The sequence below is a fragment of the Eretmochelys imbricata genome, chromosome 25, assembly GCF_965152235.1.
Source record: "Eretmochelys imbricata isolate rEreImb1 chromosome 25, rEreImb1.hap1, whole genome shotgun sequence".
In the NCBI taxonomy this organism is placed as follows: domain Eukaryota; kingdom Metazoa; phylum Chordata; order Testudines; family Cheloniidae; genus Eretmochelys; species Eretmochelys imbricata.
Window position 1 is genome coordinate 15700999 of NC_135596.1, and position 27899 is coordinate 15728897.

The following is a 27899-nucleotide window of genomic DNA, read 5'->3' on the forward strand; positions in this document are numbered from 1 at the left end:
CACGCTGTCAGAACGCTACATTAAGAGGAGGAGGAGATTTCCTGGAGAAAGGAATGCAAAGTATTTTCCTCCTCCCTTTCCCCGCCGTCCCCCTCCCCCCCCCCCCGAAACAAACAAACGAAACACACAACGTTATTTGCAAACAACAAAGAGACAACACACAGTCCTGAGAACATGCAACACAACAGAGGAGCTCCCAGACAGCACAGTCCCACATGGTTATCTCTGGGTTGTTATTTGTGGCAGTATAACAGGGGCACATGCTATGCCAGCAAAAGACTCTGGGAAATGCAGGTCCCTTTCCCATTCATCTGTTTCCATGTTATACACTTGCACGATGCTCGTTACATTGTTCAGGTGCCAGTTGTACCCTCCCACAATATAGATCTTCTTTTCTAACAAGCAACAACCAGCTTCTGACTGACCTGCCCGCATAGGGTTCACAGTTGTCCATTGGTCAGTTTCAGGCACATAGTATTCCACAGCCAATACATCAAAACAACGGTCAACGTGGTCCATGCGCCCTCCTAGGGCATAAATCCTCGTATTTGCACTGACCATGGCATGCAGGACTCTAGGTTCATTCATTGGGGTTTTAAACTCCCATTGATCAGCTGCCGGGTCATAACAGTGCAGGGCTTTTTTGTCTTCCACTGATATTCCATATCCACCCGATATGTACAGCTTGCCGCCCACTGTGGCCCCAGCATGCCCCCATGTCCTGCGTTTGAGGGAGCACACATAGGTCCACTCATTCTTTTTGGGACAGTACTTCTCTACAGAGGCCAGGCTCCCTGACCGGTTCCTCCCACCCGTGGCATACACCATGCCGTACAAGACATTCAGCTGAAATTGTATCCTGCTCTCTTGCATGGCTTGGATGCGCAGCCACTGGTTCAAGTGGGGGTCATAGCGGTAGCAGATATCTACAGCTCCCTCACCACTGCGGTACTGCAGATGCTGCCCCCCCACGACGTAGACAAAGTTGTCAAGCACAGCCACACAGGCATGGCTGCTGCCCACCTCCATCTCAGTGAGCTCCTTGAATTGACGCACATTGGTGTCTGGCAAGTAATACACTTTGCCGCTCACAGTCCGGTCATTGTCAGTGTATGGGGTGCCGCCAAAGGTGATGAGGGACAGGACATCGGAACGGATGGTGGTTCGAGGAGACTGCATCTCATGCTGGCGGAAGGGCAAGATCTGGTAGTTGAACGCCTCCAGCAAATACTGCCGGCACAGGACGTCTTCCACCATGATGTCCAGGGTCTGCACGCTGTCCACCAGCTCAGACGATTTCATGAGCGGGAAGCGAATGTGGCAGAGCACCTGGCTGGCGTTGGCACGGCGGGACTGGTCATACTGCAGCCAGCGGATGGCAGCTTGGAAGAGGTCTATTTCACTGCAGCTCTTTAGTTTATTGCTTTGCAGGAAGAAGACGAGGCGCTCCAGGGGCAGGTGAAGAAAATCCTCTTCCTCAGAAATCTGAAGGAAGTGCCTAAAAGTGAACGTGTCTACTGATTCCTTCAAGGACGCGAGACTGAAGGTGGTGGCCATCTGCCCGATATTAAGACACGTTTCAACACTCATTGCAGACTTCAGGAACTCTTCACAGAGCTCTACCACAGGCACCATCTGGAGGAAGACTGCAGCTCCCAGCACATCCTGAATACAATCAAGATCGAGAGTCACTTCAGCACTATAAGCAAAGTCTATTATGTGTTTCAGTCCTTTTGCGGATACCCCTTTCAGTTCAATCACATCTTGGCTGGTTTCTCTCATCCCTCCTGTGAACATTGCCCTGAAGGTCAAAAACACAAGAGAAATTTTTGTTTCCAATCATGTGTAAAGTGATGCACTGTCTACCTTAAGTTGTTTTGTTTTTGTGTGTGTGTTTTGTTTTTTTTTTTTGGGGGTGGGGGGGGAGACTGGTACTCAAAGCACAGCATCTTGAAAGGCCTAACTGCCAAAGAGAAATGGGAGCATGAAATAACCAATACTAAACTTATGATGGAACATACAATGAAGCTAAAAATTAAATATTCCAGTTATAAAAAAATAAGGTCTCAATCCTGATCCTGCAAAAACCACCAGGGGTAACTGCACACCTAAATTCCTGATTTGCAAGTGCAAATGGGGGTTTTGTGGGTGCAGTGGGAATGCAGAGATTTCTACAGGCCCTGGTATTTGGGGGTTCAATGATGCTTTGGATTTACATGGAGCAGGGCGTTTCAGGCAAGGATTTCAGTTTGGCCCATTGTATTGTGTGTGAACTTATTAATGGCTTTAAGATTCTGGACACATGGAGAACTTTGCAATTGCTGCAAATCTCAATACAAGGATCTGACTTTTCTTGACTGTAAAATTCCATTTGGTAATTGTGATAGAGAACTGCAGAGAGCACGCTGCTGGCCAGTCACTGAGACATCCTGCCGGAAGCTAATGCCCAGCACACTTTGGCCACAGCCTTTATACACCCATCACTCTAGGAGTGCCAGGCATCAGTTGCCGAGTCTTACACTTCACAGAAATATCTGGACCAAGCCTATTAAAGGACCATCAGTGTTTTTATATGAGGAGGTCGAGAACTACTTAGCTACAAATACTTGCTCCAATTACATGTTTCCCTGCACACTAGTGCAGCTACGCTGCTGGTTTTGAGGGTTATTCTCCACTCCCTATGAAACTGTGAGTTTGCACCATCTTCCAAAAGCTGCTGTCGTATTGCAGGAGGACGGCAGGGGGCTAGCAGGCAATTAAAAACAATATCTAGTTACAGCACAGCTGTGAGCAAATCAGTTGACCAGGCCTTGCACAGATTAGGCCCTGGATCCCCTCATCAGGAGGCTTCTAAATTCCACAGGCGGTACATGCAGAGCCAGGTGCTGCAGGCAAAGCTAGTAAGCTGTTCTAGGTAGGTGCTGCGTTTCCCACTCTGTGGGCATGATGGGGCTGTAGCCGCATGTCATTTACAAGTTTACATTAAACTTAGGCGCCGTTTATGTTACTTCTGGGAAGCTTGAGTGCAAAGGTTTGTTTTGTGAACACATGCCTCAGCTAGTGTTGCCAGAGGGGCGCAGGGAGCAAACGCCTCTTGCAAACACGTTGCTGGAGAAGCAACGAGGAGCCACTTTCACCAAAACCAGGCTCAGGCTGCATAAAGGTCCAAAGGGTCTGCAATTTAAAAAGGGCTTTTAATGGATATGTGCTTCCCCCCACTTTAGGGCCTCCCACCCCCACCTGGCCCCCTTTGCCTCTCTCTTCCAAGTTCCACCCTCCTGGATTTGGACTTCACCATGGGGCTGCTGCAGGAAGCTACAGAAACGTCAAGGAGCAGCCACACTAAAAGTATATCTCCCCGGCCAGTCAAGGTGTCTCTGCAGCGCCCGGAGGAATCCTCACACGACCTTTCATTTAGCTAGTGCGGGTAACCATGGCAGTGAAGAGGGTGGCACAGCCTTCAGCACAACCGAAGTACGGAGCCAGGGTCCCGCAGGCTAGGACCGGGATGGCGAGCCTGTCTTCACTGCTCTGGTTACCCCCACTAGCCAGAGGAAAGCTGGCATGGGCCCAGCATACCCACACCACAGTTACACCTTAGCTTGCAGGCTAGATAGACCCTAAAAGAGCCGGGAAAGGGGAAAGTGCCCCTCCCCAACCTCACAACTATTTGGCAGTTTGGAGGAGTTAGGCTTTCCATGGGGATTTTGTTTGACATGTTCTCCAATGACCTTTGCTTTGATTTAAAAGGTCTTAAATAGGCAGTCACTGCTACCTAAATCGGGGCACCTTGGGGAGAAGGAAACTGATTTTGTACCTTCAAGGAGTTAGACACAGGAGTAAAATAATGGCTTGGGGGTTTCATCAGAGGCAAGGGAGTTGCAATTCCCCTCCCCAAACTGTGCCAAAAGGATTGGTGCAGTCCAGTGTGGGCACCCAGACAGCTGAGTTGAGCGGGAGACCTGGGGATAAAATGGGCCTTCCATGGCCCAGTGACCAATAATACTATTGACTGATGTTGTATGTCCATGCAACAGAAAGGAGCATTATATTACAATCCCTCCACATAACCATCTCCCAGAGCAGTATGCTGCTTTCGGCAAGGCCACCCAGAGGATTCAGGGGGTCTGGAGTCTTCGGGGATGGGGGTTCTTCCGCTCTGGGTGTGTTTGGTGGCACTGAAAGACCCCCTGCCGCCGAATTGCCACAGAAAACTCTCCTGGGGGCCCCTGTGGGGCCTGGGGCAAATTGCCCCACTTGCCGCTCCCCCCCGGGCGACCCTGGTTTTCGGTCCACCTGGGATGCAGATGTATTTGTTGGGTAGAGAAGCTGAATGTGAAGAAGGAAACAGGCAGGGGACTGGACTGGATGACCTCTCGAGGTCCCTTCCTGTCCTATGATTCTATGAAATAGTGAAATCATGCAATTCCTGTAAAAGGTGTTATGGGTCTGAAATACTGGCTACAGAAATGTATGAAAGAGGCATTTAGTGCTCTGCCCCCCCCCCCACACACCCCTTTCTGAATAAAAAGCAGGGTATTTTCAAAGGCCAGATTATGCTACCATTGTTCCCCAGGACAGCCCTACTTAACACAACAGAGGTGGTAAAAGAACCCTACTAGGCAATTATGGTTGGCGGTGAGAACACATGAGCAATGGCACAGCGACAGCCTTTATGAATACAAACGGTGCTATTAGCATTTGGTGGAAGATCATCTCCATTGTTAATCGCCTGCCTGTTAGGGACAGCAATAAACCTTTAGGGCTCACGGTAATGGAAAAAACACAGCTCCTGGACTGGCTAAGAAAACAGACACACAACAAGGCAGCCTGGACCAGCAGCAAAATGTGGTGGAAAAATCAAAGAGACGTCCCTGTACACAGTGCTTGGTGTTCTTGGCCATTGGGATCCAGCGGCCAAGCCCCTCAGACAAGCAAGAGCCAGCACTTCCAGGGACTGCAGACTCCACCTACGGGGCCCTTTGCCCCTTTAGCTCCCAGTGTTGAACGGCCGTTCAGCAGGAACTCCAATGAAACTCAGACTCTTCGGATCAAAACACCTGCTGGACCCCCAGTACCCTTTAGCATTTGGAACTGCTGCTTCCCTGTCAGGAAGCGATCCCGCTCTCAAACGCGCTGTCAGTTAATAACAGTTTGACAGAGAGGTTGGAGGGCCCCGGGGGGAGGATGCTAGCTAGTGACTCAGGACAGCTGGGTCCAGTGCCCTGCTTTGCCTCAGACTCGCTCCAGGTCTGGCCTAGGGCAAGTTAGCTCATTTTTCTGCCTCCATTCTGCACTGGTACCAAGAGGGTGACAGCCCTGCCTCACCTCCCAGGGGTGCTGGAAGGATACGTCCAGCCAAACTGTGAGGCTCAGCTACTCTGGGAATGAGAGCTGAAGAAGACTGGGACATTCAGATGAGAAAAGAGACGCCTAAGAGGGAATATGACCAAGGTCTATAAAATCATGGCTGGTGTGGAGAAGGTGAACAGGGAAGTGTAATTTATCCTTTCCCATAACACAAGAACCAGGGGTCACCCGATGAAATGACCAGGCAGCAGGTGTAAAAGAAACACAAGGCAGTGCTTCTTCACACAGCGCACCATCACTCTGTGGAACTCGTTGCTGGGGGATGTTGTGAAGGCCAAAAGTATAACTATGTTAAAAAAAGAATTAGCTCAGTTCCTGGAGGACACGTCCATCAGTGGCTATTAGCTAAGATAGTCAGGGATGCAACCCCATGCTCCAGGTGTCCCTAAACCTGGGAATGGACGACAGGGGATGAAGCACTCAGTAACTGCCCTGTTCTGTTCATTCCCTCTTGAAGCATCTGGCACTGGTCAGACACAGGATACTGGGTTAAATGGACCACTGGTCTGACCCAAGGTGGCCATTCTGATGTTCTTAATGGGGGCCATAACACCTTAGATAAAATGACATGTAATAGTTGAAAATAACAAGCTAGCATTTGCATTATTGCTACCTAACTTCTCCCCTGGAGGCTCTTATGGTTGTGGCCACCATCCTTCCAGCTCAGAGCCACTAGATGACCCTCCATAATCAGCTGGAACAGCCCTCGCTGAGTTTCCCTCCCTGACAGGAAGAGAGCACTGCCCGGGCAGCCTCCAAAAGGAGACCAAGACCTAGAATTGAATATTGAATAGTTGCTCGCTCCGCACAGACTTCACTGTGACTAAGGTGCAACTCAGTGTGAGTGAGCAGCCAGCCCTTAATTTCACAACCCACCAACTTTCCTAGAGTAAAGGAGGAAAGGCAAAGGAAGAGATGCCTGGTTCTGCTTTCCTGTCAGATTCTCACCTGAAGTAGTCACTGCAGGCAGCCAAGACAACTTTATGAACCTGAAACACTTCGTTATTTATAGTGAGGATGACATCAAGCAGCTGAGCCTGAGCCCGGAGCGAGGCCAGTCCTTGCAGGAGAGTGGTGCTGTGGCCAGGAGCAGAGAACGTGCATTTCAGGGCGCTGTTCTTGTCAGCCATGCTAAAAACAGAACAAGAGAAACAGACTGGTTTTTTAAATTTAAAACGTGTGATACACCTATGGAGCTACCTGCTGGGGAAGATGCTGTGATGTAAAGCAGTTTGAGAGCAATCATACCGGGTTCTCCAGCTCAAATGCAGTGCAGAACATGATGATGTCCATAGCTTCGCTGTCACTCCCCCAACCCCAGACAGATTTCTGAATTTTTAAATTACATTTTCACGTTACTGACAACAAGCTGTCAGCCTGCAGCTGACATGGGCTTCTTGGCTAGCAGATCAGAGCCAGCCTAAACACCAGCAAACAGGGCCAAGCAATTCACACACACTGCTGGGACCCCACAGTTGTGACTAACTTACAGAGCCCATCCGAACCTCCAACTCTGGCCTTGACACTGGAGGGGAACGCAGCTGACTGCTCAATCTCCGGAGCCACCCAGCTGGAGAGGGGCACAAGTCATAGCGCATTCCATGCTGCAGCAGTTTAGCATCCTGTATATCCTAAGGCCAGCCCTGATAACCGCTAATCAGTGCTTTCTTCACACCAGCTTGACCCACATCCAAAGAGGGAATGCAAACTCTGACATTGCCATTTAGTGCAGCATTTGGCATTGCACTGTAACTAGACTCCTCCCCATGTCAATATCTTCTTGGGTTTTTTGAAATATCTTGTGCATGTTCTTCGCTATGGGGAAAATTCTCCCCTAAGATTAACATGCTGGGCCTTGACTCCACTTCCTTACCCGCTACACGTAGGGTTCTCACTGGCAGCTGTGAGTTTCCCACACAGACAGGAAGAGCAGAACATCAGAGCCCAGATCCTCCATGCAGCTGGGCAGACAATTACAATTAAGATGTATATTGTCTAGCCCAGTCCTTCTCAAACTCTCTGATGTGGTGGACTAGCAATTTTTTTTCCCAATGTGTGCGTGGACCGGCAGCCGATGGCTCGTAGACTGGCACCGGTCCGTGGACCACCACTTTGAGAAGCACTGGTCTAGGCTGAATTTTCAAGCCTGTCCGATGCTGGACCTGCAAACTTTTAAATTACACCACACTGGGGATGGGGTTCGCAAAACTTTTGAGGCCTATTTTCAAATTTGACCCACTGTTCACTTATTCTTATCATTTCGCTCAACATCCCACACTTCTGTCTTTTGGAAGGAACCTTAGTGTTCAAGTTAGGATTTCAATTTGCAGAAATTATTCTTTTTTCAGACTACTGATCATCAGATTTTAATTAGCATTAGGGATGTAAAAGGTTAACCGGTAAGCATTAGGCTTACTGTCAACCAACCTTAACCATTAACCCCCTGCACGCCAGCTGGAGCAGCCCCAGCCCTGGCCGCACTGGCTGACCAGCGGGACCCCAGCCCCAGGACCCGGCCATGCTGGCCACAGCAGCCCCAGCCATGCCGGGCCAGTCGGCCAACTGCAACAGCTTCAGCCCCAGCTGTGCCGGGCCGCACCAGAGGGGCCGCACCAGAGGGACCCCAGCCCCAGCCATGCCATGCCATGCTGGCCGGACCTCAGTTAACCGGTTAACCGACATAATTTTAATCGTTTAACCAGTTAATTTTTTAAATGATATTTACATCCCTAATTAGCATATTTTGTGGAATGAGGAGGGAGTGACAGAGAGTTCCAGATGGGTCCTGTAGAACCTGATGAGTTGCTGATGTCGTATTTACACAGTAATCTACGGATGTACGTTCAGTGCATCTTTTACCTGGAGATTAACTGCTGCCAAGCTCATCTGGAGATGCAAGCCATACTATGAGTGTATTTGGTATTCTAACTGAATAGGTGGGGGAAGGATTGGTGTTATTAACATTTATATTGGGATAATGCCTAGAGGACAAACAGGTTGGGCCCCATTGTGCTAGGGGCTGTACAAATATATATGAAATGACAGTCCCTATTCGAAGAGCTTGCAAGCTAAACCAAGAGACAGAAGAAGTGGATGAGACAAACAAGCAGGTCAGCTGGGGGGAGGAGAAGACTGGGTTGCAAAATCAGCAGGATGTGCCCAGTTCTTAGCCAATAAGGAGCCGTGAACGCAACTTGCCAACTGCTTAGTTGTGATCAGATGGCAGTTTCCTGTATGCAGTGCATTATGGCAGCACGAGTTAAAGAAAATCCATCAGAGTCCTGAGAGGTTGGCCAGCATTCTGGTCAGCTGTCATGCTCTGCCCATGAGGCAGCTGCCTTAATCAGGAGTGCCACATGCATGTCACTGTAGAGCACTTTGGGGTCCATCAGGGCTATTAATGTATGGTTATATCTGGGGGGCGGTGAAGTGTGGCAGCGTCCCTCTAGGGACGTAATTCACTGTTACAAATCAGCTACCTACCAGTAGGACGAAGTCTTAGTTCATAAAGCTCAATACAGTTCTGACATCGGTTTTACTTTAGTGAAAATGTCACTAGTCCCCACCCATTTCTCCTTGTGAGCAGAAATGCATGGAGCTTGTCTTAAAATGCCCTGGCCCCCTTCAGCGGCTAAAGACAAATGAGGTCGGCGCACATGAAGCTTTACGCTTCTCTGTACCCTGTGAAATAACTATGGGACCAAGTCCAGTTTAAATGAGAAGCTTAAAAAGAAAGATTCAGGTAAAACATGGCTTAAAACATCTCCTCTTATTAGCTGTTTATCTTGGAAAGTGAAGATGGAAGAGACTTACTAGGTTACATCGGGTCCCTCTCCCAGGGCAGGATATCTCATTAATGGAACATTCTTCAGGAGTCTCTCCTGTTTAGTTTTAAATGTCCATCTCCGTGGGAGACTATTCCACAATATAAGGCCTTGTCTACACACAAGGGCTGCGCTGCTTTCACTATAGGATATAGTTCAAGCCACAAAGCTGGCCTAGTCTGTCTGTCTTGGAAATCTGCTTTAGCCAAACACAAGTTTTTCCTTAGTCAAAATACAATTGTTTGGCTCAACACAGGATTAAACTGGGTGAAATTTAGTGCTCTGTGATACACAGATCAGACTAGCTGATCTAATGGTCCTTGGCCTTAAACTCTATGAATCTAACCTGGGACAGCTTTTCCCATCCAGGATGGGGAATGAGCCATAATGGCATAAGCCACTTTACAACAGTCTAACTGAACCCCATTAGGGGTTGTGCTGGTGTAACTATCTTGGTGAAAAATATCACACCTCAGAACAAAATAGGTCAAGTGGAACAAAAGCTGTGTGTAGGGCAGGCCTGAGATCTCACTGTTCACAAGTTCACCCCGTACCAATATTCCTCCTCATTTAGTTTCATCCCGTTACTCCTAGTTATACCCTCTTGCCCCATGTTCAACAATTCCTCTGTCTACTTCATGTTTACATTTTTGGGTGAAAAAATGCAAAGGATCCAACAATTAAAGTCACTTTAGCTCCTTTTGATAAAACACATGAAAAATCCAATAGCATAAGGAGGGTTATTGTTGCCCATGTTTGCTAGGGGTACTGAAAAGTACCACCCCAAAACTGTCACAAAATAAACTACTCAAACTGGAAACCCTAAGTCCAATGGAGACAAATAATCACAACCACAGGAAACAGAAGAAGAGGCGCAGAGAAACCAAGGGGCGGGGGGGGGAGTGAGGGGGAGAGGCAGAAACAAGTACTGCCTTGTGTCTCACAACACCGCAGTTAATAGAAGAGGATTTGTGATAAAAACAGGTTAAGCTCAAACCAGTCTGTCTGTCATACCACAGGGCACAAAATAATGGTGCACTACATTATACTGTGTGGCCTTGCTCTCCGTGCTTTGTGCTACACGAGAAACGAGGAGAAGCAGAAGCTGGATGCCAGAGACGATGAAGCACAAAAGGAAGCCTTGAATATCTGAAAGTGCCTTTGCAAGGCTGTTCGTATCTAATTTGAGATCATCTGCATATACCGTACACTTATCACTGTCACCGTCTGATAAAGAAGAAACGGCCTGACTGGCAAAAGTAAGGAAGAGTCACCATCTACCACTCTGCTTCAGAACATGCCTTCAAGCTACAGAGCCTTCTTCACTGTACAACGGTGCCAAGCTATTCACTCATCTGCAAATCTTTTCTCCCTCTTCTCTCCCACACCCCCCTTTTAATAAGATAGGATTGGGGGCATTTGGGGATTTTCCTTATTTTATTTCTTCACTCTCAAAGCTACATGTTATGGCCACCCTCTCCCTCTGTTGCAGAGACTCTCAGAGGACCTACGGAGACCTCTAGAGAAAAGCAAAGTGTTTTTCACCAAGAGCTGAGAATACTGCTTCCGTAGCACTTCAAGTTCCTCCCAATCCAGGGAGCAAGGTGAAGTGGCTGTCTATATTAACGAGTCAGAATTACCCTGGTGTAAACATTCAACAATAAAAAGCCACATTCACATAAAGCAATAACATATTCAGTGCACATTGCATCCGAGGGCTTTGTTCATCAACTTTAAGAGGACCTGAAAGCATTTGCAGGATCTGGGCTTTTAACACAGTTGCACTGCTAAGATGATGACTGCTAGGATAGTTATGTAAAGTTTGTATAATTATTCTCCTTCCCATACAGGAACAGCGGTTCCAGTGTACAGCATCTTTCTACCAGTATATCTGCATCCAGTTAGGGGGATTGTATTGTACTGCTTTAATAGACCAGTTCAAGCGGTATAGTTTTCTAGTGTAGACAAGCCCTGAGTAGGGTACAGGCAGCTCATTGTAGGTGACTGTTTCATGGGCACTGCCCATGCTAATGGCCAAATGTTCCCATAAGCTCCGTGACAGTCGCAGTTCTATTTAGTGAAAGGGACTGGCTGACTCAGAGACAGGTAATGGGACGGAACACCTTTCATCTCTCTGCTGCTCTTTGAAACCAGTCCAAGCTACAAAGGATTGAAAACAATTAATATGTGATAGCTGTTTCGTAGCCCATGTGAAAGGAATTTGGTGAGTCTCAATGGTACATATCACAAAAAGCAACCAGAAGAAAAAAAAAAAAACCAGACCTGAAGAAGAGCTCTGTGTGGCTCGAAAGCTTGTCTCTCCCACCAACAGAAGTTGGTCCAATAAAAGATTTTACCTCACCCACCTTGTCTCACAGAAAACAACTGCAGCATTTGGTCTTCTCTCTCCTGGGCAAACACATTGCATTAGAAAATATGAGCCTTACCTAACAAATGTTTAATACAGGGTTCCCCCTTTGTGTGGCCAAGGGCTCTCATGTTTCAAGACACATCAGCTCATTGTGGTTAGCCCTAGGAGTTAACATTCATTAGTACATTTCCTAACAAAACTAAACAGCAGTCTCAGGCCTTGTCTACAAGGGGGAAAGGGACCAGCCCAGCTATTCCAGGGTAACTCTCCCACATGGGTGCTATTCCAGAGTAAAAGTCACTCTTATTCCAGAACAGCGTGTCCACAGGGAAGCGATTATTGCAGAAGAGCTTATTCCACAAAAGTTATGCTGGACAATTTCCCCATGTAGACCAGGCCTCTGAAAAAATCCCAAGGACTTAATGGCCCGTGGAAAGTGAGCTCCTCTCTTATCCCTCCATTGTGTCTACACTAGGGAATTTTACCACCAATGCTGACATTGGTTCAGCTGAACCACAGTTGGTGCCACTGGGAGCCCTAGAGTACACAGGGTTCTGGAGGCTTCCAGTGGCAGCATGGTCCAGCGTTTATGGTGCTGGCCTAGGACTCAGGAGACTTGGGTTCTATTCCTGGCTCTGCCACTGGTCAGCAAGTCACTTCCTCTCTCTGTGCATCTATTTCCTCTCCCACCCTTTGTCTGTCTGTTTAGATTGCAAACTCCATGGGGCAGGGACTGTCCCATCCTTTGTACAGCACCAACACAATGGAGCCCTGACACCAGACAGGGCTTCCAGGTGCTACTTTAATTCAAACAAACAACAGCAACAACTGACAGTGCTAAAGACAGGTCTGACCACAAGAGCCTCCTGGCTACCACTAGTCCTAACCCTGATTACCAGGGGTAGCACTGGAGGGATGGTGTTTGTAAGCGTCCCTACGGTAGACAAGTCTCTAACGGTAAGACACTGCAGGGGGTGTGAAGCAGCAAGGGTAGGTTTATGTGCATGAAGCTTGCAGGGGCACATCTTTTCAGTGGATAAAAAAAGGACTTCAGACTCTCGAGCCGTCGATCGGGCAGTGCTAAGCCCACATCAGTGAGGACAGCAAAACTAAAGTGAAGCCAGAGAGAATCCCTTTATTTTGCATGCGTGGTCTGAATACAAAGGGCCTTCTTTCCGAGCGCTTGCAAGGTAGCAGGAGAGAGATTTTACTAAGGTAGTTCATTTAAATGCCTTCAGTTTCGTGCCTATGTAAAAAGCACATTCAGATTCCAATTTCTAAACTACAATTAGACACTTAAAATCAAAACAAAAAAGTCAAACTCCCTCGGATAAGTCAGTGGTAGCTATGGTTACCGTAATATTTCAGATCCTTAGGCTTTATCTCACACGCCCAAATGATAAAGTCGTTGTTTTCAGCAACTCACACTGACAAATATTACCAAGGAGCAATAAGGCTAAACAGACTGCTGAAGAGTTTGCTATTGGATGGAGTCATATCAATTGGCACTTTGACTTCCAGACACCACTTCTCTGGCCCTCTTTCCCTCTGCCAAAACCCACTAATCCGGCTCCTTCCGTACTAACATGCAAGGCTTGGCATTTGGAGGAGGATGGCCGTTAGCTGCTACTCGGCCATGTGGCTCTTAAAAATACCTGGCCCATTAACCTACTTACATGCCCAGCAGCAGCATGCAGGAATTGGAGTGGCCCACCATCAGAACAATCTATCAGAATAATCTACCATCATCTCCCTGTCCAAATTAACAATAATCACTTAATGATCAGCAGCTAATTAAACATTAACAGAGTGGAGGGGCTGTTTTCCAGAGAAATCCAAACACCTTTAGGAAGCAACATCGGTGAATAAAATAGATTTTGCTCATTTCTTTGTTCCCTCCCCCACCTTACCTCCCTCTTCTCTTTTTGTCCCCTGGCATCTTTGTCTTTCACCATAAATGATCAGGACGAGTACTGAGCTCTGGACTAATGTGTCTGTCCAAGCATTTCAAACACACCCAGTGATCTGGGTGCCCAAACTGAGACCCTTTTAATGGGCCCGATTTTCAAAGGGATCGGCCGTTTCTGCAAAAAACAGGGTCCTTTAAGGTGCCTCAAATTGGGCAGCCCAAAATCACTAGTCACTTTTGAAAACCTTGCCCTTTCTTTTACAATTGAAGCCTTTGAGGTTAAGAAAAATCTGCTCTTTGGGGGAGGGAAGGGGGTTTAATATTTGCTTGTTCTTAAAAATTTTATACCTTTACATCAACAAGACAGCAACCATTGTTATTTATGTTATGGTAGCACTTAGATGCCCCAACCGTGGCTGGAACCCCATGGTGCCATGAATTGTAAATACAAAATACACATGCTAGGACGGTGGCTCTCAACCTTTCCAGACCCCCATTCAGGAGTCGGATTTGTCTCACATACCCCCAAGTTACACCTCACTTAAAAACCACTTGCTTATAAAATTAGACATACAAAAAAAGAACAGGAGTACTTGTGGCACCTTAGAGACTAACAAATTTATTTGAGCATAAGCTTTCGTGGGCTACAGCTCACTTCATCGGATGCATAGAATGGAAGATATAGTGAGAAGATATATATATACATACGGAGAACATGAAAAGGTGGAAGTAGCCATACCAACTGTAAGAGGCTAATTAATTAAGATGAGCTATTATCAGCAGCAGAAAAAAAACTTCTGTAGTGATAATCAAGATGGCCAATTTAGACAGTTGACAAGAAGGTGTGAGGATACTTAACATGGGGAAATAGATTCAGTCTGTGTAATGACCCAGCCACTCCCAGTCTCTATTCAAACCCAAGTTAATGGTATCTAATTTGCATATTAATTCAAGCTCAGCAGTTTCTTGTTGGAGTCTGTTTCTGAAGCTTTTCTGTTGCCGCCAAGAGTTTACAATCTACGTGGACAAGATAGTCTTACCATCATGCTACGTGGACAAGATAGACATACCATCAAGATAGGGTTGCCAGGTGTCTGGTTTTGGACCAGAAAGTCCGGTTGAAAAGGGACCCTGGCGGCTCCAGTCGGCACAGCTGACTGGGCCGTTGAAAGTCTGGTTGGCAGTGCAGCGGGGCTAAGACAGGCTCCATGCGGCTCCCAGAAGCAATGGCATGTCCCCCTTCCGGCTCCTATGCGTAGGGGCAGCCAGGGGGCTCCGAGCACTGCCCCCGCCCCAAGCGCTGGCTCTGCAGCTCCCATTGGCCTGGAACTGCGGCCAATGGGAGCTGTAGGGTGGCGCCTGCAGATAGGGCAGCGCACAAAGCCGCCTGCCCGCGCCTCCACATAGGAGCTGGCAGGGGGACATGCCACTGCTTCCAGGAGCTGCCTGAGGTCAGCGCTGCCGGGAACCTGCATCCCGACCCCCTCCCGCCCTCCGAGCCCCTCAGTCCCAGCCCGAAGCACCCTCCTACACCCCAAGCACCTCATCCCCATCCCCAGCCCAGAGCCCGCACCCCCAGCTGGAGCCCTCACACACCCCCCATACCCCAATCCCCTGCCCCAGCCCAGATCCCCCTGCCGCACCCTGAGCCCCTAATTTCTGGCTCCACCCTGGAACCCACACCCCTAGCCCAGAGCCTGTACCTGCTCCCAAATCCCAAACTCTGAATCCCTCAGCTCAACCCCCCAGCCCGGAACCCGCACCCTGAACTCCTCATTTCTAGCCCCACCCCGGAGCCTGCACCCCCAGCCGGAGCCCTCACCCCCTCCTGCACACCAACCCCCTACCCCAGCCTGGTGAAAATGAGCGAGAAGGGGTGGGGCAGAGGGCAGGACAAGGGTGTTCGGTTTTGTGGGAGTAGAAAGTTGACAACCCTACATCATGCCCATTTCAGAGATGGGGAACTGAGGTCCACAGAGATTAAGTGATTTGCCCAATATCATGTACAGAATCTGTAGCGAGCCTGGAACTGTATCCTCATCTCCTGAGTCCCACCTGGTGCTTTAACCAGACAATCAACCATGCCTGCACTTAAGCCCCATACTTCGCTCTGATACCATTCAAGCTATGTTCATACAGTGATTGGTTCTGGGAAGATCCTAAAAGGGGACACTCAGTAACAAAGACAGTGCTGTCATCAGACCCAGTTCTAATCCTGCTGGTGTATAGGAATGACTCCACCTTGGGCCCATATAAAATGATCCTAATCCTACAAATTACTCTGGCAGCTACACAGTATCCCAATCGTATAAAACAACCAGCTACTCTCTTCCATTCCTAAAATTTCAGGATGATTCAAACACACAAGGACCTCAAGAGATAGAAAGACTCAGCCAGATTCAAAGGGTTACATGGGAAAATATTACAAATTCTGTGCCCTGTCTTCATGGTACTCCTTACGGGTAATAACACTGTCTGATATGATAGAGAAAGCGTCCATGACTGGCTTACATCCTCTGGAGTCACAATCTGTTAATCCTCCAGATCCAGTCTCTAAACCAAATGACACTAGTTTAAAACAAGCCAAATACATCCGATCCCAACTACATAAAATGAGATCCTCTTTTAAAATCATGATGTATTATCTGCAACACAGTAGCATCTAGAGGCCCAAAATTGGACCCAGGTTTTTTCTACCATTTGTTTGTTTTCTTTGCCTAATACAATACCCCCCTGACCACAACCATCCTAAAATAGCCAACATTTCCACGGACTGGTGTGCAAAAGCAGAGAGGCACCTAGTGGTGCCAAACCGCAGAGCAGGCAAGAGTTACATCAAACCCGCTTGTGTGCCATACTAAAGTGCAGTAATTCCTCCAGATCCCAAACAGGCCTAATTACTTGGGGGCTCTTGGTTTGTTTTTCATTTCCCACACTGCCCCTGGCAATACTTCTAGTTCAAGAGCACGTGCACATGACTGACATATAGAACCGGGTACAACGGAACACCCTACCCGAATGAATCCACGAGGCCACTGCTTCCGCCTTCAGATCCCTTCTCGAGACCCACCCCTGCTTCCACACCTACCACAAATCAGCGATGGCTAGGTTGTACCTCTCTCAGAGAGTGGATTTTATTAAAAAACAAAACACAGCACACAATACTAACACTCCGTACAGAGCAGGGAAGAAGAATTCCCTCCACTCTGAGTCACTGGGTGAAATTTTCTGCTCCGTTATGCAGCAGGTCACACTACTTGCTCACATTTGTCCCTCCCATTCTGGCCTGAAAAAAATCTATCAATTACCCCACGTCTGATGTGTTGGACTCAGCTCTTTGTGTGGTAGCGGCCTCTGTAACCCTGCCGTGGTACAGTATTTTCATTACCCTCGTCCTTCCTTCCCCCTTTTTCCACACTCACCACAGCTTATTTCAAAGCTAGATTGTGAACTCTTTGGGTCAGGATAGGTCTCTGTTGCTATGTGTCTTTGTAGCACTTGACTGGGACGTCTGGGCGCTACTGCACTATAAGGGTGTGTCTATACTGCAATGAAAAGCCCGCAGCAGGCCCATGCCAGCTGACTCAGGCTCACAGAGCTCAGGGCCTGTTTCACTGTGGTGTAGACGTCCAGGCTCAGTCCAGAGCCAGGGTTCTAGGACCCTGCGAGGTGGGAGGGTCTCAGAGCTGGGGCTGACATCTACCCTGCAATTAAACAGCCCCTTAGCCCGAGTCAGCTGGCACAGGCCAACCGTGGGTGTCTAATTGCAGTGTAGACACACCCTAAGTGACAGTATCAATTATCTATGTTACTTACAAATACAAAATGTGAATACAGTAAAATGGATGGAAATTTAAGCCTCAACTTTCATGACCCTCCATAAACACCCACCCACCAGATTGGTGCTGCTACCCACTGCTAATCTGAAGCAAGAGTGGAAAAAAAAAAAAAACAAACCCAAAACACACCATCATTTTGCCCGCCAGAGCATTTTAAACACTTCCACTTTAACGCAAAGACAAGAAATCCAGGTTTGCAGCACTGGCAAGCAGCTGCATGAGCACTTGGAACTGGCATTATAATTTCAAATTCTGTATGGTCAAATTCTCTTAATATCACTCATTTCCTGCATTTCTACGACCTTTTCACACACCTTCTGGGTAAGGATGTGCCCATTATAAGCTCTCCTGTAGCATTTCTAAAGAGTCTTGGACAGGACATAAACCGGTTCTACACTACGCACCTTGAACTCCAGCTTCTCTGTGTTAACTGAACAGAACAGTCTAAGTCCTACCTGAGTGCTGCAATGGCTTTTCTTTGGAAAGGTCATTTCATTTCATTTTCTATTCTCCTTCTACGAAAGGTCAGCAATTATAGTTAATATAAATTAGAAATGGAAAAAGACTTCATAGGCCCTCTAGTCCAGCGGTTCTCAACTTATTTACCATTTGTGGACTGCATATGCAGCTCTCTTTGTGTTTTCTGGGCCGCATCCACACAATGTATATACTACCTGTATGGACCTGAAGTTGTCACGTGGGTCGCAGTTGTGTGCTAATTGGGCCACAAGCAGCCCTCAGGCTGCAGGCTGAGAACCAGTGCTCTAGTCCAGGGGTTCTCAAACTTCATTGCACCGTGACCTCCTGCTGACAACAAAAATTACTACACAACCCCAGGAGGGGGGACCAAAGACCGAGCCCCAAAACCTGAGCCTTGCTGCCCCAGGTGGGGAGGCTAAAGCTGAAGCCCAAGGGCTTCTGCCTTGGGCAGGGGACATGTAACCTTAACTCTGGGCAGTGGGGCTTGGGCTTCAGACTTGCTGGGGCCCAGGGCCAACATCAGCCTTGGTGACCCCATTAAAATGGGGTGGTGACCGACTTTGGGGTCCCAACCCACAGTTTGAGAACGCCTGCTCTAGTTAATTGTCCTACTAATGCAGGATTGTCCCTTACAATGCACTAAATGTTTACTTATAGAGTAACTCACAACGCCTATAAAGCACTTCTGAAGTTTACTTTTAAACTACATAATCTGAAACCATCAGCTCAGAAGCCTTTAGATGATGAAAGAAAAAAAAGCAGCAATCATTTTTAGTGACTCAACTACAGCATAAACATTTATATGAGTATATAGATATATATATGTCTACCATAGCTGGCAGCTAAATTTGTTTTAATAGCTCCTTGTTGCAAATGCTCAGAATATAAATCTATGCAAAACTGAATTTTTGAACAGTTCCTAGAGAAAAAAGTCCCCTAATGGACCAGACTCCACAATAAAGGTATATTAGGTTACAGCAACATAAATTCAATCCTAGCCTCTTAGTTCAGCCCATAATCTCCCTTTGTACTGGGTTTCCCCTCCTTCCTGATACATTTGATCTCTTTCTCCCACCTTCTTTAAGGAAGAAAAAAAACAGACCTGTTTGCTCTTGATGTGCAATGAGACACATGCATCTTTTAAGCTGGAGAAAATTGTAGGTCTCCCGCATCCATTCATTCTGCTTTTGGCAGGTGACACCAAAGTATATTATAGGATTCCTGGGTTGTGGGAAATATTTCACATTTTTCATTTTGTGCAGACTTTATTTTGGGGGTGCGGGAGAGAGGGGAACGGGAGTCTTTGTTTTACTAAAAAAGTTTATACCACTTGCTTCTCTTATTTTCTGTGGTAGATTATTCCAAATTCACAGCTCTTCCTGATACCTTGCTGAGACCCTCCCTAGTCAGTTCCCACTCAGTGACTTTGCACAATACCCTTTCCCTAGAGTCCAAAAGGATTTTTCCTAGAGCATAGCACGACCCTTCCTCTTGTCCTCAAACGCTGCAGTAAAGTTCACCCATCCCTCAATCTAATATGCAGTTCAGTACGCGTCTCCTTCCAGGGGACACCAAATGAGTCTCGCTGTCTCTTCTGTACCCACCTTCTCTGGAGTCGGAATCCTCCTTTAGGACCTGGGCTGTACCCATTCTTCCAAATGTATTTATGTATCCTGAACCTCTCCCTCACCAAGATAGAAAGGGCTGGATGTAATAGCCCTTTGCATTTCATCAATTCTTAACTGCACGAAAAGCAAGAAGCATTAACTTCAAAAGACAAGGTTTGGATTTGGGATCAGTTTGGTCTTGTTTTAAAGGTACTAAATTCTTACTGCAACCTTTTAAACAATCAAAAGAGGAATAATGTAACTGAAAAGCATTGCAAACACATGTGAACGGACGTGCAGTATGTGTGCACACATACCTCTTACTATGCAAAACCCAGGCAAATTCAGGATTATAGTGATCCTTCTGTCTATGCCTTCTAGGTGCCACAGTACAGCGGCACACAGCCAATGCAAGATCATATGCAGTTCTGAGACCATCTCTGCCTTACTGGGTTAGTGTATAGGATGTGTGGCAGACATCGCTGAATTTCCTGGCTTTTAGGAGGTTACGGTGTTATTTTAAAGTGAATAGCATTAACAGCGCAGTAGTAATTCCTCTGCACAGACAGAATTTCCAGCTGTTTGAACAATCCTGCACCACTGAAATGGTATCTGTCTGCGTAACTGCAACAAAGGACTGTTTTCATCTGCCTTCGAGAATAAATATTTAATGAGCACAACAAATCAAAATAAAGGTCTGGAGGAGGTGCCCTTAAAGCTTCTCCCTCACACTCCACTGACTGCATATGATGCCCACTATCTCCAGTCGGAGCTTCCTGCAGACCCCTGAACTCTCTCACGAACCCAAACTTAAGAAAGCAGTAGTGGTATCTAGAGTGGCAGAGCCCTTTATTTCAAAACAACCAACATGCAACGATGCAAGAACAGTTTCTCCGTAGGGCAGGGAACAAACCACTGAAGCTCCATTCCGGATAGTTTACGATGTCTTCCGAACAAATTACACCACTTCACATAGCACTGTAAATCTTCCCAATGCTACACAGACATCAACCAGCCTTCACAGCATCCACGGGAAGTATTACTGTCCCTATTTCTATGGAGGAGGGCTTGGGGGCGGAGAGAGGTGTAATGACACACCAAGGCTACACAACAAGTCAGTAGCAAAGCTAGGGCTAGAATTCAGAAAGGCCTCTTCCCCAATGCTGTGCTCTAGCCTCGAGGAACACTGCCTCCCCATAGCGTGATGCACGTATTGACTGTTTCCTTTGCAAATGCAGCCAGCTTAAGTTGAGAGGGCACACTTGTCCTCCCAAGTGAAGGAATGACACGGTAATACACGATTTAGAATGGAAAGGGAATGCGAGCTACTGAACACTGTTCAACTATAACAACTTGTAGCTCATGAGAGCGAAACAAATGCATGCATTAAACCAGAAAGACTAGCATGTGGCAATCCCACTGCGTGCACAATCAAACCTGTATTTACTGCCACGTACTAACTGTGTCACCTGTGCTAACGGTCCACAAGATCTCCATCCTTGAGAAATTTCCTATCCCCTCTACAGCAAGTCTCACCTTGACATGGTCATCGGTTTAAATTTCATTGCAGTCACCGGCTAATGCAGCCAGGAAGGGAAGTCTCTTCAGGATTTTTTCCAAATGTGAAGAATGTCACTTGAACAATTATACATTTTAACTTGCAAAGAAAGGGGTATGGTTTATGTATGTCGTGTTTTAGAATGCATAAACAACAATGCAATTGCAGATGCCTACGTTGAAAAGTTCTCTGAAGGGTCTTTGCCACCCTGTATTAAGTAACCACCTGTTCACAACAATCAAAGGAACTACACATCTTTAGCAGTGACCAGGTTTTACGTATATGTATTTTATACACACACACACCAGAAGTATAAGAGGTTTTAATGTATACATGGAAGAGCTCCCATCTGAACAGTGCAGCACAGAGATCTGGAGCTGGCTTTCTGAATCAACTGTTAATCTTACATATCCTTTACAGGGGACATTTTAGTGTCTAGTGGGCCAAAAAAATCAGCCCTCCCAACTATGCTTCTGTGCCCACCCTCACAGATGTCACACTGTCCTTCTACACCACTTGTCTGGGTCCATTATTCTAAGCATAAGGAATTGAAGCATACAAAGTGCAAGAGGATCCTTGTACTTTTCAGTCCCCTGACGGATCACAGGAAGACAAACAGGATGGCCAGCACAACACATGCGAGTATGGAGAAACCCAGCACCCTGCATGTGCCCAGTAAGAAAGGCTGGGATATTATCAGTACAGCAGCAATGCTTGATTTTGGGAGGGAACCTATATAAAATATTTGGGATCAGAACAGCAGTATGAAATAAATACCTGGTATTTTTAAAATAGGCCCCCAAAACAGAGTAATCTGAAAATATCCTACAAACTGTCAATACTTAAATGGAATCAAATGTTTTTCTGCAATCAACAGCTGTAGCTGGTCATTTCTGATGGAAACATTTATGTCTTGCTAGATCACTTAACCCCATTCCTATAAATCCCCATCGATAAAGGACATTATTTAAAAAAAAAATAAATCAATCAGGAATAATTACATTTAGGCCTCGTTTTCACTAAGAAATTGAAGTGTGTTTAAGCTTTATTTTTGAACAAATCGAATTATCAGACATCAACCTGGAAAAGAGCAAGTCAGTTCAGCGTTATGTCAGCAATGTAAGTAAATCTGGGACTAATGTTTACCCGCTAGTTGACACAAAGCTGAATGCAACTTGTCTGTTGCAGCTTTAGATCACCAAACCCGTTAAAAATTGTTATGAAACATGATTACATTTCCTCGTGAAGGAAAACCAATACTTGCCGCACAGCCAATCATCTTTTCATTAAAACCATTCAGTAAAATTTCACAGCTGCACACGTATACATCACAAAGTGTGTTGATATCACACCGGGGGAAGTGGAGAGAGAATCCTCCAGGAATTTCTGCCCTCACTGCTTCTCCTTCACCCTGCACCCACAACCAACCTTCTCTACAGCGGCCTGGATAAAGAATGCTCTGGAGACCAGCAACCTTACTCTTGGCGTCAGCCAAACGACATTGCTCGAACATGAAGATCTGTTGGGGATTTTTAAGGGATTTTCTTTTTTAAAATACAAATAAAGTGGAATGCATGGAATCCCAGTATTCCTTCATTTCCTATTCCCCATACAGCTAATTCTAATAACTAAGAACAGCCATACTGGGTCAAACCAACAGGCCAGCTAGCCAAGTATCCTGTCTTCGAACAGTGCCAAATGCCTCAGAGGAAATGAAAAGAACAGAGCAGTTTATCAAGAGATCCATTTCCTGTTGTTCAGTCCCAGCTTCCGGCAGTCAGAAGTTTAGGGTCAACCAGAGCATGGGGTTGTATCCCTGACCATCTTGGCTAATAGCCATGAATCTATTCACCATGAACAGATCTAATTCCTTTTTGAACCCAGCTACACTTCTGGCCTTTACAACATCCCCTGGCAATGAGTTCCACAGGTTGCCTGTGCACTGTATGAATAAGTGCTTCCTCATGTTTGTTTTAGATCTGCTGCCTGTTCATTTTATTGAGTGATCCCTGGTTCTTGTGCTATGTGAAAGGGTAACTAACACGTCCTTATTCACTGTCTCCACACCCATCATGTTTTTATAGATCTCCGTCACATCCTCCCTCAGTCGTCTCTTTTCCAAGCTGAAAAGTCCCAGTCTTTTAAAATTTTCTTTATATGGAAGCTGTTCCATACCCCTAACCATTTTTGTTGCTCTTCTGTGATGCTCTGTACCTCGGGGGGAACACCCAGCACCCCCATGTTCATCCCTGTAGAATGATTGTGTGGTATCCAATGCAAAGTTTGTCATACCGGGTGTCTTCGGAAGGCTCATGATGCACTGAGCATTGTTGTTATAGTGATGTGATAGTAATTGTTCTTACGTAATGTTATAGGTTGTAATTTCATGTATATAGTTCTGAGGCTGAAAATGTGTCTTCATGGCTTAAAATAAGAACTGGCAAGAACTCTCTAAGAGCAGAGGGTCAGCTCACACCTCATCAAGGCATGTAGGGGACAAACTCAGCCCAGCCTCACAGGAACAAAGGATGCTGGCCGAGGCAGCAACAAAAGGATCTGTTGGACTCTCGAGTGAGTCACCCCCCTTCCTTTGGACAGTTGGGGACTGCGATGAGGTAATGCTCACCTGACTCTGAGGGGCGCAAAGCCAAGAGGGAAGAAAGAACATGATAAAAGGGAGAGATGTTTGCCATGCTCTTCCTCTCTCTTCCACCTCCATCTACAGACATCACCACCAAGCGACTGAAACGCTGATCAAAGGGGAGAGCCTGGCTGAAGGGCAACCACTCAGCCTGTGGTGAGAGCATCTAAGTTTGTAAGGGCACTGAAAGTGTTAAGATCAGCTTAGAATGCATTTTGCTTTTATTTCATTTGATCAAATCCGACTTGTTATGCTTTGACTTATAATCACTTATAAAAATCTATCTTTATAGTTAATAAATCTGTTTATTCTACCTGAAGCAGTGCGTTTGGTTTGAAGCATGACAGAGACTCCCCTTGAGATAACAAGCCTGGTACATATCAATTTCTTTGTTAAATTGCCAGACTTATATAAGCTTGCAGCATCCAACGGGCATAAATGGACACTGCAAGACGGAGTTCCTAGGGCTGTGTCTGAGACCGGAGATATTGGCTAGTGTCATTCGGTTGCACAATCCAAGCAGCTTACATGCCAGAGGCTATGCATGAATAGCCCAGGAGTGGGGGTTCTCACAGCTGAGCAGGGTAATACCAGCAGGGAATGTCACACCTTCTCTGTACTTTTTCCAGTTCTAATATATTTTGAGATGGGGCGACCAGAACTGTATGCAGTATTTAAGGTGTGGGTGTACCATAGGTTTATATAATGGCATTATGATATTTTCTGTCTTATTATCCATCCCTTTCCTAATAGTTGTTAACATTCTGTTAGCTTTTTTGACTGTCGCTGCACATTGAGCAGATGTTTTCAGAGAACTACCCACAAATTCCACAATGACTTCAAAAGGGGTCAACAAACATGTGGACAAGGGTGATCCAGTGGATACAGTGTACTTGGATTTTCAGAAAGCCTTTTACAAGGTCCCTCACCAAAGGCTTTTAAGCAAAGTAAGCAGTCATGGGATAAGAGAGAAGGTCCCCTCATGGATCAGTAACAGGTTAAAAGACAGGAAACAAAGGGTAGGAATAAATGGTCAGTTTTCACAATGGAGAGAGGTAAATAGCAGGGTCCCCCAAAGATCTGTACTGGGACCAGGCCTATTCAACATATTCATAAATGGTCTGGGAAAAGGGGTAAACTGTGAGGTGACAGTGTTTGCAGATGATGCAAAGTTACTCAAGATTGTTAAGTCCAAAGCTGACTCTGAAGAGCTACGAAGGGATCTCACAAAATTGGGTGACTGGGCAACAAAATGGCAGGTGAAATTCATTGTTGATAAATGCAAAGTAATGCACATTGGAAAACATTATCCCAAATATATATAGAAAATGATGGGTCTAAATTCACTGTGAGCACTCAAGAAAGAGTAGCCAGGTTTATACTAGGGACTTTTGCTGATACAACAATGTTGGTTAGTGGTATGATTTTTTTACACCTTTCCTCTACCAACGAAAACCTGAGTGTAGACATAGCCACACCCACAAAAAAGTCATTTTGCTGACATAGCTTATTTTGTTTGGGGAACTGACATAAGCCATACAGGCAAAAGACCCCTCTGTTGGTAGACAGCGGCATCTACACTAGGAGGGTTTGCCACTCCCTCTCTACTGGTATAGCAATACCAGCAAAACCCCTCTTCCACTGTAGACTAGAGCGGAGGTGGTGGTGAATTATTGCTCAGTGTAACCCGTTTCATTTACACTATAGACAGCAGTACTGGAGTGTGACAAAGAGCACACCAGAAAATCCCCATCAGAAATCTTAGCCCAAACACCTATGCCCACTCCCTAGGAAGCAACTCTGTCCCAAGAACTGAGGCCAGTTTGAGAGATTAAGGCAGGGAGCAAACTCACTTGCTGTTTGCCACCGCCCACTTCCTCTCTCTCCCCCGAAGAAACGAGCCGGCATCACAGAACTAAGGAGGATGCAGTATTTCTTCAAAGACTAGTTTTTGTTTGGGAATTATTAATACATTCTTGGAGGAAGTCCTAGGAATTAATTAATATCTATGCAGATTGTTCATTTCAGGAACTTGTGACTAGGTTTGATTCTACTGGAGAAAATCTTTACAAAAAACGTTTACTTCAAAGGGACTGGTCTTTGCAGAAATCAATCAATCCCTTAAGAATTAGCAATAATTCACCACCACCTCCGCCTCTAGTTTACCAGGAAAGACCCTGGATTTGGGGAGGTTGGAGGGGGGGATGGGGGTGTCTTCTGATGTCTTTGGTCAAATATCAGAGACAAGGGATCATTAAATACATTCATTGTATTCGTTTTCCTCCCTCCCCTTCCAGTTCAGTTGCCAAATTGGACTGTGTCCTCGCTGCAGAAGAGGTGTGGTTTTGCACCAGGATAGCTATTTTGATGTAAAAACCTAGTGGAGACAAGGGGCTGTAGTTTTTACCCCGATGTAGCAAGTCACAATAAACTGCGGGGCAGGTGTGAAACAGGACTGACTTCAACTAGGTATACTCAGGTAAAAACTACCTGCATCTTATCCCAACTATGATTTTACATAGCAAATGATATCTCGATATAAAAAACACCATTTTGTTGTTGCTGCAGAAAGACAAAGTCTAAGTCTCCAAGCAGGAAGGGGTTAATTCTTGGCAGAAAAAAGGACTTCTCCAGACTTTTACTTTCCTCTGTGTGTTGAGAGGGACCCATGGTGAGGAGAGGAGGGGGAGTTTCTAAGTGGATGCACTGAGGGGCACAGGGAAAGGTGGGGCATGGGGGAGGAAGGGGCACAGAGCAACGTCTGGTGGTGGGCAGGCGGGGATCAGGGTAGGCAGAGGTGCATGAGCAGGGGGGTATGTGCAAGAGGCACAGCCGAGGGGAGCAGGTGGGTGCAAGAAGGGGCGGGGCATGCATGCTAGGGGGCAGTGGGATGGGGACAATGGAGGAAGTGTGGGCAGACAACTGGGGCCAAGCAGCAGCAGAGAGTTAAGGAGGGGAGCACTGGGGAAAAGGGGGAGCAGAAAGGCTGGGGGGAGGGAAGAGAGGTCGGGAAGGGAGGGATCCAGGGGGCAGGTGAGGGGGATCCAGGGGGACGGGCAGGGAGGAATCCAGGAGGCAGAGGGGAGGGGCAGGCGGGATGGCGGGGAGGGATCTGGGGGGGGGAGGGGAGGAATCCGGGGAGCAGGTGGGGGAGGGCAGGGGGGATCCAGGGGGAGGGACGGTGGGATGGCAGGGAGTGATGGGGGAGGGAGGATCCGGGGGGGGAGGGATGGCGGGGAGTGATGGGGGAGGGGGGATCCGGGGGGACGGGGGGGGAAGGGAGGGAGCAGGAGGAAGGGGCAGGCGGGATGGCAGGGAGCGATGGGGGAGGAGGGAGGGATCCGGGGGGGAGGGGAGGGGATGGCGGGGAGCAATGGGGGAGGGGAAAGGAGGGTACCCGGGGGGGCGATGGGGGACCCGCGGGGGAGGATCCAGGGAGCGAGGGGGGAGGGGAGACCCGGGGAGGGATCCGGGGGGCAGAGGGGGATCCGTGGGGCGATGGGGGAGCGATGGGGCAGGGGGGGACCCAGGGAGGGACCCGGGGGGCGCAGGGGATCCGGGAGCGATGGGGAACCCGGGGGGGCAGGGAGGGAGGATCCGGGGAGCGAGGGAGGGACAGGGGGAGGGGGGACCCGGGGGGCGATGCGGGGGGCAGGTTGGCCCCGGCCCCGCTCACCTGCTCGGCCGCTCCAGGGCGGACTCGGCCCCGCCGGACTCCGCCATCTTCCCCGCGCCGCCGCCGGGCCCGGCGCTGGGCTGGAGCCGCCGCCGCGTTAAAGGGGCAGGAGCCGAGCGCGGCCCGGCCCGGCCTCCCCTGCGGACCCCCCCCGGAGCCCCCATGGGGAGCCTGGGTCCGTGGTGCCCCCCAGCGCTGCCCTCAGGAGCCCCCCGCCCCCCAGTGCCCCAATAGGGAGCCTGGGTCCGTGGTGCCCCCCAGCGCTGCCCTCAGGAGCCCCCCGCCCCCCCATGGGGAGCCTGGGTCCGTGGTGCCCCCCAGCGCTGCCCTCAGGAGCCCCCCGCCCCCCCATGGGGAGCCTGGGTCCGTGGTGCCCCCCGGCGCTGCCCTCAGGAGCCTTCCGACCCCCAGTGTCCCCATAGGGAGCCTGGGTCCGTGGTGACCCCCCGGAGCCCCCCCGCCCCCCCATAGGGAGCCTGGGTCCATGGTGCCCCCTGGCGCTGCCCCCAGGAGCCCCCCACCCCCCGCCCCCCCATAGGGAGCCTCGGTCCGTGGTGCCCCCCAGCGCTGCCCTCAGGAGCCCCCCACCCCCCGCCCCCCCATAGGGAGCCTGGGTCCGTGGTG

General features: G+C 47.9%; 2 protein-coding genes across 2 annotated transcripts; both read right to left on the reverse strand.

Moving 5' to 3' along the window:
* Positions 1 to 214: 214 nt before the first annotated feature.
* On the reverse strand, positions 215 to 1801 carry KLHL26 (kelch like family member 26). Its single transcript, XM_077842209.1, has one exon. The coding sequence runs from the start codon at positions 1795 to 1797 to the stop codon at positions 220 to 222; it is 1578 nt and encodes a 525-aa protein (XP_077698335.1). The 5' UTR covers positions 1798 to 1801; the 3' UTR covers positions 215 to 219.
* Positions 1535 to 27333, reverse strand: LOC144280298 (kelch-like protein 26). Its single transcript, XM_077842210.1, has 3 exons — positions 27276 to 27333; positions 6319 to 6501; positions 1535 to 1665 (listed from the first exon to the last, which is right to left on the reverse strand). Exons 1-3 carry the CDS (start codon positions 27320 to 27322, stop codon positions 1620 to 1622), a joined length of 276 nt encoding a protein of 91 aa, XP_077698336.1. The 5' UTR covers positions 27323 to 27333; the 3' UTR covers positions 1535 to 1619.
* Between the last annotated feature and the right edge of the window lie 566 nt (positions 27334 to 27899).

Bases quoted from the DNA above. Each gene is read 5' to 3' on its own strand.
- KLHL26 (XM_077842209.1), bottom strand. From the start codon at position 1,797: ATGTTCACAGGAGGGATGAGAGAAACCAGCCAAGATGTGATTGAACTG.
- LOC144280298 (XM_077842210.1), bottom strand. From the start codon at position 27,322: ATGGCGGAGTCCGGCGGGGCCGAGTCCGCCCTGGAGCGGCCGAGCAG. The intron at 6,502-27,275 runs GTGAGCGGGGCC...TTCTGTTTTTAG, and splicing joins GCCCTGGAGCGGCCGAGCAG to CATGGCTGACAAGAACAGCG. The intron at 1,666-6,318 runs GTGAGAATCTGA...GATTGTATTCAG, and splicing joins GCCTGCAGTGACTACTTCAG to GATGTGCTGGGAGCTGCAGT.